General features: G+C 50.1%; 1 protein-coding gene across 11 annotated transcripts in view; it reads right to left on the bottom strand.

Annotated features, from left to right (window-relative positions):
• NFASC (neurofascin) overlaps positions 1–15025 on the bottom strand; it is a 53303-nt gene that overhangs the window by 12939 nt on the left and 25339 nt on the right. For 5 of the 11 annotated variants that reach the window (XM_086476745.1, XM_086476749.1, XM_086476746.1 and 2 more), the window contains 3 exons: positions 13119–13241; positions 12295–12468; positions 10303–10317 (listed from right to left, as the gene is read on the bottom strand). In XM_086476745.1, the coding sequence (XP_086332871.1) occupies positions 10303–10317; positions 12295–12468; positions 13119–13241 (312 nt within the window). Of the gene's footprint in view, positions 1–802; positions 920–3172; positions 3407–10302; positions 10318–12294; positions 12469–13118; positions 13242–15025 lie in introns of all 11 variants that reach the window. The other 6 variants (XM_086476747.1, XM_086476750.1, XM_086476753.1 and 3 more) reach the window with 3 other exon arrangements.

Consider the following 15025-nt stretch of genomic DNA (forward strand, 5'->3'; position numbering starts at 1 on the left):
CATTAGAAGTTGTCTCAAGGAGAAATCAAGGTTATCTCTTAAGTGGTGCTGTAAACGACCAAAAGCGGTTTGCTGTCAATAATTGCGCCTCGTTGGTTTATTTTAAGTGCCGATTTAAGGCTGGCATACCAGACGACATGAGGGATGAAACGGCTGGGAAATAAAGTCAGAGATAAGCAGTAGTCATGACTGCCTATCTATAAAAACAACCAACCAACCACATGTAAACATCTTTCTAAACAAGTACTAAACCCAGAGAATACTGGCTTTGAGTTTCCAGACTAATATGTAGCCTTACAATTTTAAGAGACAACGATATCCGATACGACAGGAGGTTTGGGATCATAGAGGATTCTGCCAACTCCGGGTTCAAGAAGCCCATCTTCAAAGGCGTTTAAAACTGCTCTCCAATTTACGTAGATTTCATTTGTTTTCTCTTAAAGTTTTGTCTCCTTTCATATATATACATTTATGTATATTTTTCTAAGACTCTTTACGTTGTACAGCCCAGCTCAATGAACAGCTCACAAACGAACAGCCCTGCTCGTCTATGTTTCACAAACATCTCAAGGCAGGCGGTGCAAGGAGGGGGATCCACTTGTGCCTCACCAGGATTAGCTCTGGTGCACTCTAAACAGCCACGACCGTGACCTGCCTTTTCCTCTCCCATCCTCCACGTGGCCATAGAGCATCGTTCCACACGCAGTAATTAAGACCCAGTAATAGGTTGCAACCGTGGGAGCTGGCAGGATCTCTAATGGCATCACCACCCTGTAGAGTCCCCACGCGATCTGATGCTTACTGGTGATATACTTAACCACAAAGTCAGTTCCTGCAGAGTAATTGTGGCTCCAGGTGATGTTTGCCCAGTTACTATTAGCCATAGCTCTTATGTCCCATATGGACGATCCATTGGTGGCTGGTGGACAGGTTAGAAGAGGAGTTAGTATTTTAGATTATACACGAATGAGACCTCATCTAGCATCTGGTGTTGGTAAAACCTTACAAAATTATTCCTGAAGTTAATGCTTTGATCTTAACCCACAAGCGTACCTAAGGACGTATTTGTTCCTTTCAAGATCCTTAGCTTTAAACTTTTGGGGCTGGTTGGGCAGCGGAAGCTCATGGCGTATCAGTGTTTTAAGTCCAGCTACGCTCAGCTTATCTTTGGAGTCTGAAGACTTCTGTGGCACATCCCCGAGGATTTCGGGCAGCAGGGGAATCTCCTGACTAAACTCCTGCCCAAATGGACACAGGAGACACGTGCATGAGTGCTCACGGACTCACTGCCACAACCGAGAAGGCAAGGCTGGGAGAGAATATTGTCACGTTACTGGGGCTAGAGACAGCCAGTGGGGCAATGAAGTCACTCGTTTCTGATTTTGAAGTTAAGGATTGTCGACGTTGCTTTGGAGAGCGGATGAACTTCACTTCTAGTGGAGCTAATCCACTAGTTTGGTGTGTGCTTAAGTGACATCAGGTAAGTTATGCCTCGGGTTTATTGTTCATACGGTTAACTCCAGGGTGTAGCTCAGGTTTTGGCTTGACAAAAGGCAGGTCGGTAACTGCAGTCCCCGGGACGAGGCCAGCTACGCGACTTTTAGGGAATTGCGAGGACCTGATGCTGTGGGGTCAGGGACGTGACCTAGAATCCCTCGTACGAGCACAACCTGTGCTGCCACACGGCTGCCCTGTCTGCCCGCATTACGGCTCAGCCTCTTCCCTCGTGTCCCCGGGGTGGTTCGGGACAGGCGCGGTTCCTCTTGCCGCTCCTCTTTTCCTCCCGCCTCCTGTCCCTGCTCTGTGGTCCCTCGCCACTTAATTGCCTTTTTTTCAATTAGCAACGTTTTCCCACGTAGTCCCTTAATGGTGACTGTGTTGTGGTAGCAATCTTGCTTCGTTAAAGCTGCATCTGTATTTCTTGCACCGGTTTTCAAGCTATCTTGTTTTGGCAGGGCACTCCCTGCATGCTTTCCCTTGACTTGCCTTTAGCGGCTGTGCCCAGCGAAAGGCAGCTGGGGAGGCGTGCGGTGCCACAAGCTGGAACGCAAGTTCACGTTTCTTAGTTCAGGTCTGCATCTTTAAGAAGCAACTTAGTGCAGAGCAGGAAACGTGCTGCTGATTCCCAAATCTAGTTTACTGCGGAGTACTGGGTGGAGGCAGGTCCGCCCAGCGTATGTTTTTGGTGGGTTTTTTTAACCATCCTGAGCTAATCTTGTGCAAGAATATAAAGAAAGGGGTCTGAACTGCTTTAATCAAATTCCCTGAGATGAGTTAAATGGGTATCAACTTTGTTATTCGTTATTACCATCTCCTTCCCCTCTTTATGAAGAGTTAAAAATGGAAGCTTTTGCACTTGCATTTTTGAGTGTATCCTATCCGGCTATGCGACTGAATTCTTTTGGGTGTGTTCTCTTTTGCTACTGTCTTGATTTATTTTTTGAGTAACCTGAATATAACTATCCATAATTATTAATTAACTGTAGATACCGTTATGGCAGTGTTTTAAAACCAAGGCTCAGCGAGGTACCTCTCTCTGTATCTATCGGGAAAACATGTATAGTAGAGAATGCGCCTCCACCAACGCAGGGTTTGATCATCCTGTTCTAGCTGATTGCAAGAGAAGTTTATCTTGACCTGATAAATACCTGGCACACACCTGCGTGCTGTAACTAAAACACTTCCCCAGCTCTCCTGTGGGCTATGGCTAGGTTACATCGCAAAGAGCAGGAGCATAAACCAAAAGACTCGTATAAGTGGTGACAGGTCTCTTAGCTAACGGCTGATGTGCTAAATTTGAAGTGACATCTTCTATAATAGTAACAGAACCCCTTTGTAATGGCAATAAGGTACAAAATAAGACTTTTGAGAGCTTTTGTAGCATCTTCCACCTCCTTCCCAAGCAATGATCCTAATTTAGCATTGCGACACCCCGGGGAGGGCTTTGTTACCCCTGAGACTGAGACCAGGAGGGTGGCACAGAGCCCCCCCAAATTGCTGACAGCCACTTGTGCACCTCAATTCCTGAGCCCGTGCCACCTCCGGCTCCTCGCAGAGCCGTTCCCAGAGCATGGGATGTCTTAAATTTTGCCTGTGCCCGTTATTAATCCTCCCTCTGAGCAAGATGCGGGGAAGGTGCCAGTAGGGTTAGAGGAAAAGGAAAGCGCAGTACCCAACTCCTGCTTTGTGGTGGCTGCTGGAGCCCTCTCTGTAGCTGTTGTAGTGCTTGCGGCGGTGGTGGCGGCTGTAGTAGTGGTGGTAGTTGTGTCGGTAGTGGTGGTAGTTGTGTCGGTAGTGGTGGTAGTTGTGTCGGTGGTGGTGGTAGTTGTGTCGGTGGTGGTGGTGGTAGTTGGGGCTGTTGTAGTACTGGTTAGACCGACCGTAGTTGGAGGTGGCCCAGTTGCAGCTGGGAGAGGGAAACACTGGCTTTTTAGACAAAGTGCTGTCTCCTCGGGGCTTGCACTCGCCCTCCCCGACGGCCGGACGTGCAGGCACACGAGGGGACGCGGAGCAGCGCAGCACAGGGGGGGGCTGGGGAGGGAGGCAGCGAACGGCACCGGGAGGCACGAGGCTGAGCTGCTTTTCCCACCCGCGTGCGGGGACGGCCACGTGCCCGGCCGAGGGGCAGGGAGTGATGCTGGGGGTGAAGAGGGGCAGCAAGCGGGGGGCTGCCCCTGGCAAGCTGCTCCTGTGCACCCACCTCCCACAGTCTGATCCCTTTCCCGGGGACGAACGACCTGCTTCTCTTTTGCCTTTGCTCTGCCGCCAGTGCCCCCTGCCACCCTGGGCTTAAATCGCATGGAGGGCAAGGAAGGAGGAAGGCAAGGGGTGTTTGGGGGGTGCACAGGGCAGGCTGTCCTCCCCCCATCGTTCCCCCTGCCCCGAACTGCCCTGAGAGCTCCCTGAAATAAGAAATAGGATTTATCTCTTAAGAAAACATAATAATCCCGTTTGTCGTGAGCCAGGCAAGCCGCAATTACATTAATTCAGCTGGCCCTGGACTACACCTCCAGCATTTTTGAGCTGCCAATTCAGCCTGCAGCTTCTCGGCTCTTTCTTTCCTGGCTCTTCTCTGTACTAATGTTGCAGTCTGGTGATGGAGTGGCTTTAGCATTAACATGGATTTTAGCTCGTGGGTGAGTGATGGATGGTACTTTGCCATCTCACAATTTACATTTAAATGAGGATAAAGGTGTTGGCACACCCCAAGCTGTCCAGAGGAAAAGTCTGAGCAATTTGTTTTCTAAATAGCCCCTGTCCACATCTCACCTGTGCCGTATTTCTGGTGCAAAGGGGTAAATGTGTGCTGTGTGCACACACCCCGCAGCCTGGCGGAGAGGATCCTGAAAGGGGAGTGCGTTGGCTTGGGCCTGAAAACCTGCCAGCAGAAAATGCAGCTGAAACGCTGCTTAAACTACCTAAGGTAGATGGACGGAGATTTACCCTGTGATGCTTGCACTACGTTAAATTTACTTACTCTTACTGTAAATCAAGGGATTACAAATCCCCCCGTTAGGCAAATGACACTGGCTATTTTAAATATCACCCACAAAAGAATAGCTCTAGGAAAGTACTTTAAAAGGTGCCCCAGAACCAAGCCAGGGCTTTCTTTTTCACCGAGGAGGGCCAACCCCTAAAACCTCAGCCCTCCTGGCGATCCAAAAGCAGAGAAGAGCAGTAGGTCACTCAGTCCAGCTCCCTACCGGCCGCAGCTGCAATAAAACCACAGTTACCAGCCCACCCCGAAAGCACCAGCCCGCCCCACCGCGTGCCCAGAGAGCAGCGTGGCCTCTCCACGGTGGGACCCACGCAGCGTCGCAGCCAGCCTCATGCAACAGTGCAGCCCCCGAAAGAAAGCACCCGCCTGGCGCAGCCCGTCGGTGCCCCACGGCCGGGCGAGGGGCTGGGGGCGAGCGGGGATGTCCAGCCACAGGGAGAGATGGTGGTGACAGGGTGGGGACCCAGCCTGGGTGGGAAATGGCACGGCTTTGTCCTCGGGTGGTTGTAGCCCTCCCTGACCTGACCCAGCCACGGCAATAAGGGTGTTTGGGGTGTTGCTGTTCTGCATTTCTTTCACCCGGTTCCTGAACAAGGTCTTTGCTGTGTCCTGAGGCTCTAAGCTGCAAAAGCCTTTCTTGGGTTGAGAAGTATTAACATCCATCTTTGCTGATTCATAGTGGGGTTTTTTGGAAGGTTAAGAGATTGGTGTCACTAGGTTAATGTCACCATTAACCAGATTAAGCTGCAGCTCCTCGGTAGGTTTGCAAGGTACACAGTCAAACAGCGCCACAGACACTAGCTATTAGCTAATGCAGTCTCAGCATTTCCCCTGTGAATCCCTGGCTCCCCTCTAAAAGGCAAACAGGACCCAACAAGGCACAAAGTAACTTGCTGAAAGGCAGGACCTGCTGGAAAACGTGGTACAACCACCCCAGCTCCCAGGCCTGTTACACGTCTCTGCATCATGCCTCTCCTACACGGCACCTTTGAGGACCATCTGCATCACCTAGCACTGCTGTAACGGCTTTAGCAGAAGAAGAGATTCAGTTTTAATGCTCCTCTAGACCCTAGTTGGGAAGAAATTATCTGGGATATGTCAAAGCTTCACTATCCCTCATGCAGGGTAGCATCTTTATGTCTTACATACAGATACACAGGCATGCAGGTGAAGCTGCAGTGCCAAGACCCTCTTGGATGCTGCACTGACCGAAGCAATTCAGCATCGCTCTGAGCTGTGCTGCTCAGCTCTGGACAGCAGCGATGCCAGGCAGGATCTGCCCCCACTGCTCCGGCACTCTAGGGGAAGCGATCCCCGAGAGCAGCGCGATCGCATCGCATCAGGATAATGCCAGCGAGCTCCAGAGAAGGGTCCCTGTGTGAGACTGAGGAGGGGGTGTTGGCACTGGGGGTAACAATGATGCTGGCAGGACTAGGAACAGGTGAGAAGCAGGATCAGGCGAGTCTGGAAAGCAATAGATCAGAGAGAGGAGGATGGGGAGAGCGTCTACGGGCAGCACGGCGCTGCAGGAGGGGACCGGGCGGTGGGAAGGCAGCACAGCGGCCGGCCAGGGCTCCCGCAGCCATGGGGGGGGATTTAGTCCTAAGCTGTCCCGGGATTCAAAGCTACAGCCTCATTTGTGTTTAAATATGAAATGTATGCGGGAGCAAAGCTCAGCTGGGAGATTTGGGGGAGAGGAGATAAGGGGCATTTTCTAGGCTTTGAAATCCATCCCCTAATGAGAGCTGATTTCGGTCTGGGGGGAGATAAAGGTGGTCTTTGACAGAGATCAGAGCGCTCGGGCTTCCCCCAAAGACAAGGGCACCTCAGCACGGGGGGAGCTGTGGGGAGCAGCCTGCACGGGGCCACGGCCCTTCCCAGGGGGTACCTGGGGTCCCCCGCTCGCTGCCCACCACGTCAGGGCTAATTAAGGAGTGACAGATCCCTGCTCCTGGCAGCAAAAGGCAGGGGAACAGGGGAGATGGAGGGCCAGGCTGGCCTGTCCAGAACTGCTCCTTTTGAAAGTCTAGAAGTCACACGCATCCTTCTACAAATGGGGTTGCAATATTTCATCAGGTATAATGTTTCTGAGCTTTGCAGAGCAGCTACGTTTATTTTTCTGCATCCCCAGCATGAGGTTCCCTGAAGGGCTCTGCCGACGGTTGCCTCAAGTTTAGGTACAGGACCGAGCATCTGGCGCTTGTGTGATAGGGAAGAAATTCCCCTCCCCTCCTTGCAAAAGCAGGAGGCTTTGCAGAGAAGTGGCTGCCGCTTTCCCAATTGCAGGGCAGAGCAGCGCCCTGAAAACCCGTGTTTCAAGCAGGCTTGAAGTTGCCCCAGTACATCCAGGGTAAAAAACCAGCGACAGCAGTTCCCAGTCTCTCGCTCCCACCCTAGCCCCTTTTCCTGGAAACATCTAAAGGACCATTCAGCTCGTTAATAGGCCCCATCTTCGCAAGGCAGAGATTGCTTTTTCTGTCTGCAAGATGCATTACCCTCTCAGGTAATGGAGACCAAGGGGCACGGTGGGGAGGAGATGCGCTCTTCGAATGGACAGGGGATGTGGCCGTCTGGCTGCAGCAATTAATGGGCTGAGTAACGAGAGAGATGCTGCAGCTTCGCTCCTATGACCGTGAATGGACCAGTAAAAAGGAGCCCAAACCTTACACAAAAACTGTGCAAAGCTCAGATTAGGGAAAAAAAAACCCTGAGAGGAAAAATCGTAAAAGCAAAAGGGGGATATTTCAAGAGGGAGCCTCTTAAGAGAGGGACGCGAGTCCTGCTCCGAGTAGTGCAGCAGTTCAGGGAGGAGTTGCGTGGTTTTTTTGCAAAATACAGGAAACAATACACATCCCTACTGCTCTTTAATTATTTAAAGATGCTTTTAATGTGTTGTTAGGCTGTAGTAACAGCTTTCCCTTGGGTGTGTCTACAAAATAATTGGGCTTGGAGAAATTTGATTAATTTTTCATGAATTTTGATGATTAGCCGAATACATTTTCAGAGATTTTTTTTTTTTTTTTTTCTTCTCACCCTCTCCCAGTTTTTAAGAGAAGGAAATTGTAAGGTCTTTACCATAAGGTGTTTTAAATCTGATGACAGCTATAAGAAATTCAGGAATAAAAAGGAGCGATTGAGCAGTCTCTAGAAGAGAGGGGTCAGCAGTTCTCTGCTACTGCTGTCCGTTTCTAAAACGAACAATGGGATCTTTCTCCTCTGATTCCTAATTATGGAAAGATAAGAAGGGAACAGAGAAAAGTCAATGTTTTTTTCCTTAAAGTCTAAGAGCACTACTCGTTATGGTCCCTGATGAAGTTTTTCCATACACACAGGCAGCACAGGATCTAGTTTTGATTTTTTTCTCACTCATAGCAGAAGCGAGAGCCCTTTTTAGATGTCCTGTCTTTTCCCATATCACCTCTCCCTTTGTCCAGGTCTGGCTTAAGAAAGATAAAGCCTTTCCTAAGGGAAAGTCCCTGCTCTTCACTTTGATTTCATCAGGCTGGTCCATTTTCTCATACACAAACAAAACAGCAATGACCCTGCATGTGTAAGGTTAGCCCTGGAAAAAAAAAAAAAAAGACCTTTTCATTCCTTTTTTAGTGCCAGCAGCCCATGGCAAAGAGCGTTTTTACTGCAATTTAAGCCAACTTTCGCTGTGAATCCATAAAAATCTACCAAATCTAGGTCACTGAGCGGAGATGAATCTTCCGAGAAGGGTCACGCAGTATTTCACTCGAACCCCGTACTTGTTAGGAAGAGAAACAGCCTCTCGCGACCGACACCGCTCGAATGGTGTAACGGCTCCCGCGCCCGCCCCGTGTCCTAACGAGACATGACATCCAGCTCAAGAGCAAGACAAAGATGAGGCTGGATCTTGCTATGGCTTGTAGTGCCTCGGTTTCTCTTGCTGAAGCCTCGCACGGTGAGGAAGCCGTGAACGCGGCTGAGTTAGTGCTTAACGACCTAGTGCTTCAGTTACTGACTCTTGGACTTGCTTCAGCTCTGGCATATCTTTTCCTTTTACTATTTCTCCTAGCAGAAGGTAAAAAATGGAGGGATGGGGGACCAGTTGACTCTGTTCTTGTAAAATTGCCTATTAAATGGCAAACAATTCATCTAGACTCCAGTGGTATAGGAAATTATGCCTGAAATGATACGATGCTGGAAGGATAAAGAGATCACGTTGTGCTTTCAAAGTTCAGCAATATCCACTGCAAGTAGAAAAGTACTTTGGAAGGTGATCCTGATCCGCAAAGAAAATCCAAATTCTTGTGGATAAGCTAAAACCTGGCTGAAGTACAAGCTATAGCAGCAAAACAAACAGCCCTCCCGGACTGGGAGGGTAGGGATCGTCTAAGCCAAAAGGTTACGTCCATTTTCAGTTTCTCACCACCCAAAGCAGACCAATCTGTTACCCCCCCCTTTTTTTTTAGGGAGAGAAAAACATAGTAAGAAAGACAAAGATTGGGATCTATTTTAGAAGGAAAAAAACCCACGCAAAATAATATTGGGTAGAGAGAGACATCACTGCAACAAAATAAAAGGAGGAAAACCACCGATGAGGTAGGAAAGCAAAACCTACAGGTGCAGAGAGCAGGTCCTGCACTTGTATCACTTGGGAAGAGTCTCCCCTAAGAAGCTGCTCCTCCCTGGGGAGCCCCGGGGCCGTGTCCAGCAAAGGCAAAGCACAACCTCTTACAGAGCCCTTGGTGCAGGGCAGACGAGGGCTGTTGCTCCAGACCAAAAAGCTTTTCTGCAGCGTTGGGGGCGCGTTTTGGCTGGCTGCGCTCCCTAGCAGTGCCGCTAGCCCCCTGCTGAGCTTGGCCACGGGGGCTGCTGGAACCCCGACTCAAAGCAGTGGCAGGGGGAAAGTCACGCCTGCAGCTTTTGTAAGAGGTGGGCGTCCTTCTTTGGGCAACCAGAAGTTAGGCTTATGCTTTAGACTTTGCAGAGCTGACACTGGGTAAACTGAGGATTTGGGTTTCCTGGGAAGCAGGTGGAGATGCTGCCCCCCCCGCCCGCCCCCCCGTTACAAGAAGAATTTTTCTCTCTGCTTCAAGGTAGAAATTCGCAATTGAGGGCAAAGCCAGCAGTAGCCTCGCATGCAGACATGCACAGCTGTGGCACAAACATTGTCCTTAACCCTTTCAATGGGCACCTGGAAACAAAAGGATTCCCCCGTACAAAAGCCCTGGCAGCCCTAAAAGAAGCCCGGGAAGGTGTGGGGGCTTGTGGTGCCCGTATGCTGCAACCCAGCCCTGCGTGGCCAAGGGGGGGCAGCTGCTCCAGCAGCGATAGCACAAGCTTCTGGGTGTAAAAATACAGCTTAAATACTGCAGGGCAGAGCACAGCTTTGGGATGGGCACCACTGAGTCAGGGCTGGCTGGTAAATATTCTGTATTTTGCAGGGCAGGGATGTCGAGGCTTTAAAAAGGAGAGGGCTTTGTGCAGACCTGGGATTAAAAACCTCTTTAATAGGGCAACTTGACTCTCATTTTCGCTTGTACAGTCTGTGGCAGCTGCAGTGCTCGGTGGATTTAGCTATCATTAGGCATCTGGGAGGCTGTTAAGCCCCGCTCAGAGATATTTTGATCTTTGCAGACCCCCCTGTGGAGCCTGCCCTTGTCCCTTCTGCCTGGAGGGGGGCTTCATTTTTACCTGCCATCATTTCATATGCCCCAATTTAGACTCCTGACACTTGGTCTTCCCATTGAAAGGGTTAATGGAGTGCATGCTTAGAGCGAGCGAGCGTGGAGTGAGCCTTGCCCCATGCCTGTTACCTCCTCCAGCTGGTACGGTACCTGGGGTTGGCGTGGCTTCAGAGGGCAGCGCCAAGGATAGAGAGGGGAATACGAGGAGAGCATAGAAGAGAAAGGAAGAGAAAACAAGAGGAATATATAAAACAACCAGAACACACCAACGAGAGACTAGGGACCACTTGCACACAGTCACCAGAGACTTGAGAGAGAGGGAATAAATGCATTAGCTACAGCCCGTCACCCTCCTGTGCATCAGAGCCGCTTGCGCAGGGCAGAGAGAGCAGGGACGTCCCCTGGAGATGGAGATTACCAGTGAAACACACACCAGCTCCCCAGCAGAGGTGCCAGCGGTGTCGATTAAGTAGGTGCTTGTATCCAAACCCAGCAAGGACCAGTTTTGACACTCTGAATTTCACCTTAGTTTTTCTAGTGTAATTGTAATATCAGCGCTCGTCCTGTCTTGTGTGGGTTGGAGCCCTGGGGCAAGAACATCAGAGGTGTGTTGTGTTTAAACTTCTCAGGTGAACGAGTCTGGCAAGCAGAAAACAAGCTCTGAACGCATTAATGGGTTTGATTCTCCTAATTTGCCTTTGTTTTTTTTGATTCCAAGCTCATCTTTCGTGTAGCTTTACAGCAAGTACCTTCATATCAAAGTGGGCATTTAATGCTGCTGGTCGCATCCTATGACGTGCCTGTCATTACCAGAACTCGCCTACATCACGCTGTACCTCAGGGTCTCGCGTTTTGAGGTCAAACTTTGCCGTATTTCTGTAACTTCAGACTGTAAACTACTTTAGTTTTTCTTGCTGTTTGACTGCCAACGCTTTCTCCTTTTGCTAAGTGGCAGCAGCTCGTCCCTTCAGCAGGGGCAGCCGGGGAGCACGGGGTGCCACCACCCATCCGCATCCCCGACCCCGCGGACAGGGAACCTTACCTCGTCACGCTGGTGTACGCGGTGCCTGCTGTGTCCTGCTACAAACCAGTTAAGTGACATACAACAGGCGTTGGTTAGGGCTGTTGTTCAGCTGCGCTCTGCTAACAGTCACCATTATCCACGTACAGAAACAAACCCAGTAAAGCCAACGTATACAACACAACTAGGACTATTGACTATCAGCACCGACAGCTTCAATCCGTTCCCTGTGCTGTGTTTGTTCAGCAAAGCTCCTTTTTCAGGCAATGACGTGCCCCCTCTCATGTGTTTGCCAGGGTGTAACTTAACTGATTCTTTCCCCCCCCCGTAGCATATGCAGCCCCATCTCCCATCCGGTCACGTCAATTAGTGATGGTGGAGCCCACCTAAGAGGTGTCAGGAACCATTTCATTTCCACTGGGTCATCAGTAGGAATTACTTTTCCTACTCAGAGCCATTAGTTGGGGAGGGGGAGATGGAGGAAAGGAGACAAAAACTCCATTAAGTCAGAGCACTAACCAAATCACGGGTCTTTTAGCAAATGCGAAAGAAAGGAAAGCGCCAGCTTTTGTCTCCCTGAGCTCCCTCAGGGCTCCTGAACTTTCACTTAGTTTGATGAATGTCCCACAATGGGCATTTTATCTTATTATGAATCTGGGAGTTGGAGCTTTGCTTTGGAGGGTCAGGTCAGCTGCTGTTATGGGGTGACAGGGAGGTGGCACCGTAGCCCCTGCCTGGAGTTCACTGCCCGGAGGATGCAGCTGCTGCACCCCCCTGCGAGCCATGTAAAAACCCTCTCCGTGTGCCCCTTATTTAGCTCAAACAGAGCCTGCAGAGGGGCAGGTTAGAGCTTCGCTCTTTGCAAGAGCGGAGCAAGATGCTCTCCTGCTCCAGGGGCACGTGAGGAATGCTAATTGCTTGGGGGCATAGGACAGTCCCCCCAGTCACCTCCGTAGCATTTCTGCTGCCGTACGCGGTCCTGGCCAGTCTATCTCTGCGGCAGGTAGTAGCTGTGCACCAGGTACTGTCTTGTACTGGTTGCTCTGTGGGCCACCTGATCCTCTGACCTGCCGTTTTTGGCTCACACGTGTACCGTCACCCCCTAACCCCGCTGCACCTACCTTCATTCAGCAAGGGTGGCGACTCCTCCACTATGGTTTCTCCTTCTCCCACCTGGGTCCGTGCGCGCAGGAAGAAGCGATAGCGCGAGATGGGGTCTGTCCTCTGCAGGGTGAACTTTGTCTGATTGGGAGAGAAGTTCTCTACCATGGTTCGTCCCGTTTTGGATCCATTAACTGGGGAGGAAAGGCAGGTTGTGGTGGCTTCAGCCTCGTTTCAGAAATACACTGTGCTGTCTACCTCGCCGCCTCTCCCCGAGGACCGACCTGCAAGTCGGTGTGGGGCCACGTCTGCTCAGAGCTGTAGCTGCTGCTAAATACACTTTGGGGCAGCTGGTGACTTGCTAGCTGGGGGATCTGCTAGCGGGGACGTTGAGGGTTGTACACGTGGTCGAGGAAGGGCACAGAACAAGTGCTGGGGTCTCAAGCAGAGAAGGCTGAGCTGCCCCAGGCATCGTGCTGGGCTCTGCAGAGCATGCTGCACTCTGGGCAGCATCTCTTATATAGCCAGGAGCTTGTATTTGTTGAGTGAGCCCATAAACTACTCATACTGCACTTAAAGGTCTTTCTAAATCAGAGATCAAACTTATTTCCCTTCAATGGTCAAGTCTGGAGAACTGCTGAGCACCCACCACCCTCCCTGGTTAACTGCAGCTGCCCAGCACTGCTCCAGGACTCCTCTCCATCACCAGCGTGTCTCATCTTGTGACGAAAGTCTCCAGTCCCTTGTGGAGAGCTTTCTGTGCTAGGTGAGGAGGTACTCAGCAGCAAGGGAAATATTTAGTGACTTAATTATTATCCTTAAGAAGACAACATGTGGAACGTACAGGCTTGATATCTAAGGCTGTATCCTGTGAGGACTCCATTGGGATGCTCTGGGTGATCCCACTCCAGACTGATGGTTTCCAAGTTTGGCTGTCGGATTCTTAAATACCTGGGAGAGCTGGGCACTTGAGAGGAGGATGGGACCAGGGAGGAGAGGGAAAGAAGAAAAAACACACAAGATAACATACCTTACAATACTGTATACAGCGCAGGCTGACTGATACACTCAAGACACATAAATATGGGCAGATAACACACCCACACTGAAGGTGAGAAACCGACTGAACAAGAACCTGTGCCAGGAACCATGCGCCAGCCCAGGGTTTTCAGCATCGCGTGCGCAGGGAGCAGAAAGCGGAGCAGCTCCGCATGCAGCCCCAGCCCCAGCCCGGAGCTCGCTGAGGCACCCCCGAGAGATGCTGCAGCCGTGAAGCGGAGCTGTGCCACAGTTCAAGACCCTTTCCCAGGCTGTACACGTACTGTATCAGGCCTGTTTACAGCCCCCACCCAGCCCAGCTTTTACATCTCATCTATTTATCTGTTGGAACGGTGAAAAACAGCGTAGCAGCTTCTCTTATTGCCAAGCATCTACGTGTTATTAACGTCTGGAGCTCTGTAACAGGGAGCTGGTGTGCGTATACAGTGGTCCTTACCCTGGGGAATGGCTGCTTTTATGACTGCTTGTTCAAAGCTAGTAAAGGAAGGAAAGCATTATACAGTCTTGAGTTAAATTATTCTCCTGGTTTACATGTAAGTGTGGTGTCTTAATTGGGGAAAGATCTTGGTGCTCTGATCTGAGAGATGAGTGATTTTTTTCTTTTTTTTTTTTTTAAACAGAAGCTTTGCAGAATATTATTCAATCTCCTAAAGGTCGATATATAACAAATAAAATAGCTTTGGGGTTTTTTCCCCTATACCACTATCAACAGTTTCCTTATGACAAGAGTACAATCTGCCATAATTGCTTCAATCAATGCCACCCATGTGTGCCTACAGCTACCCCAAGTGCCTACAGCTACCCCAAACGCCCCGTGCCTCTAGCACCCAGGTAAAAGCAGCTCCCTCAAAATACACCTGATTGCAAAACCACCCTACTGGAGCAGAGTCCTTTCTTTTTAAACAAGCTTAATTATGGCTGATCAATAGAAAATCCTTAGAAAATGGTGACGGCATCCAAGAAAACGTTAAGGAAGAACAAGACAGGACTGAGAGACGCTGTTCTTGTGCAGCGGGAATAGGAGGAAGAGAAAGAGGAAGACCCCACAGTATTTTGTGTTATTTGAGACAGGATTCGCTTCCAGCCTCTACTGTTTTCTCCTCTTGCATTTTTGTAACATACTGTGCCAAAAACATCTGTGCTACAGGAAGATTCATTGCCAGCTACTGAAAGTGCAGCTCCCACAAAAAGTTATCGGCATGTCTATAAATAGCTCCTATGACAGCAAGAAAATTAAAATCTCAAGTTCATCCTTGACACAAGCTCTTTAAACAGAAGAATGAGGCGCTCTTGCCTTAAAAGCCTGACAGGGGTATTAGTGACATTGTTTCAGAACAAAAGTACTTAGGTCTTACAGAGATTTTTCCTGCCTTTTACTGAGCAAGATGAATATATTCACTCCCATTTCACCGACCTGCAGCACGGGGAGGTGCGGTGACATTTGCAGGTCAGGCAGCAAATCAAGGGCACGGTGCTGTGCCTCTGAAGAAGCTTTGCAAACATTTCTCTTGTTCAGCCTAAGAGCTACTTGCTGATGTGTTCAAAGCAGCTGAAGGGGATTTTTAGATTGATGAGACAGAGCCAGTCGTCAGCTCTAGGTGTAGCTGCAGAGATGTCACCTACCCCGCGGTGACGAAGGCGTACAGCGGTGCCGTGTGACAGTGACGCTGCCCAGAAGGTGCTGCCCAGGCT

Source organism: Leptosomus discolor, chromosome 21, assembly GCF_034619465.1.
Source record: "Leptosomus discolor isolate bLepDis1 chromosome 21, bLepDis1.hap2, whole genome shotgun sequence".
NCBI classification, from domain to species: domain Eukaryota; kingdom Metazoa; phylum Chordata; class Aves; order Leptosomiformes; family Leptosomidae; genus Leptosomus; species Leptosomus discolor.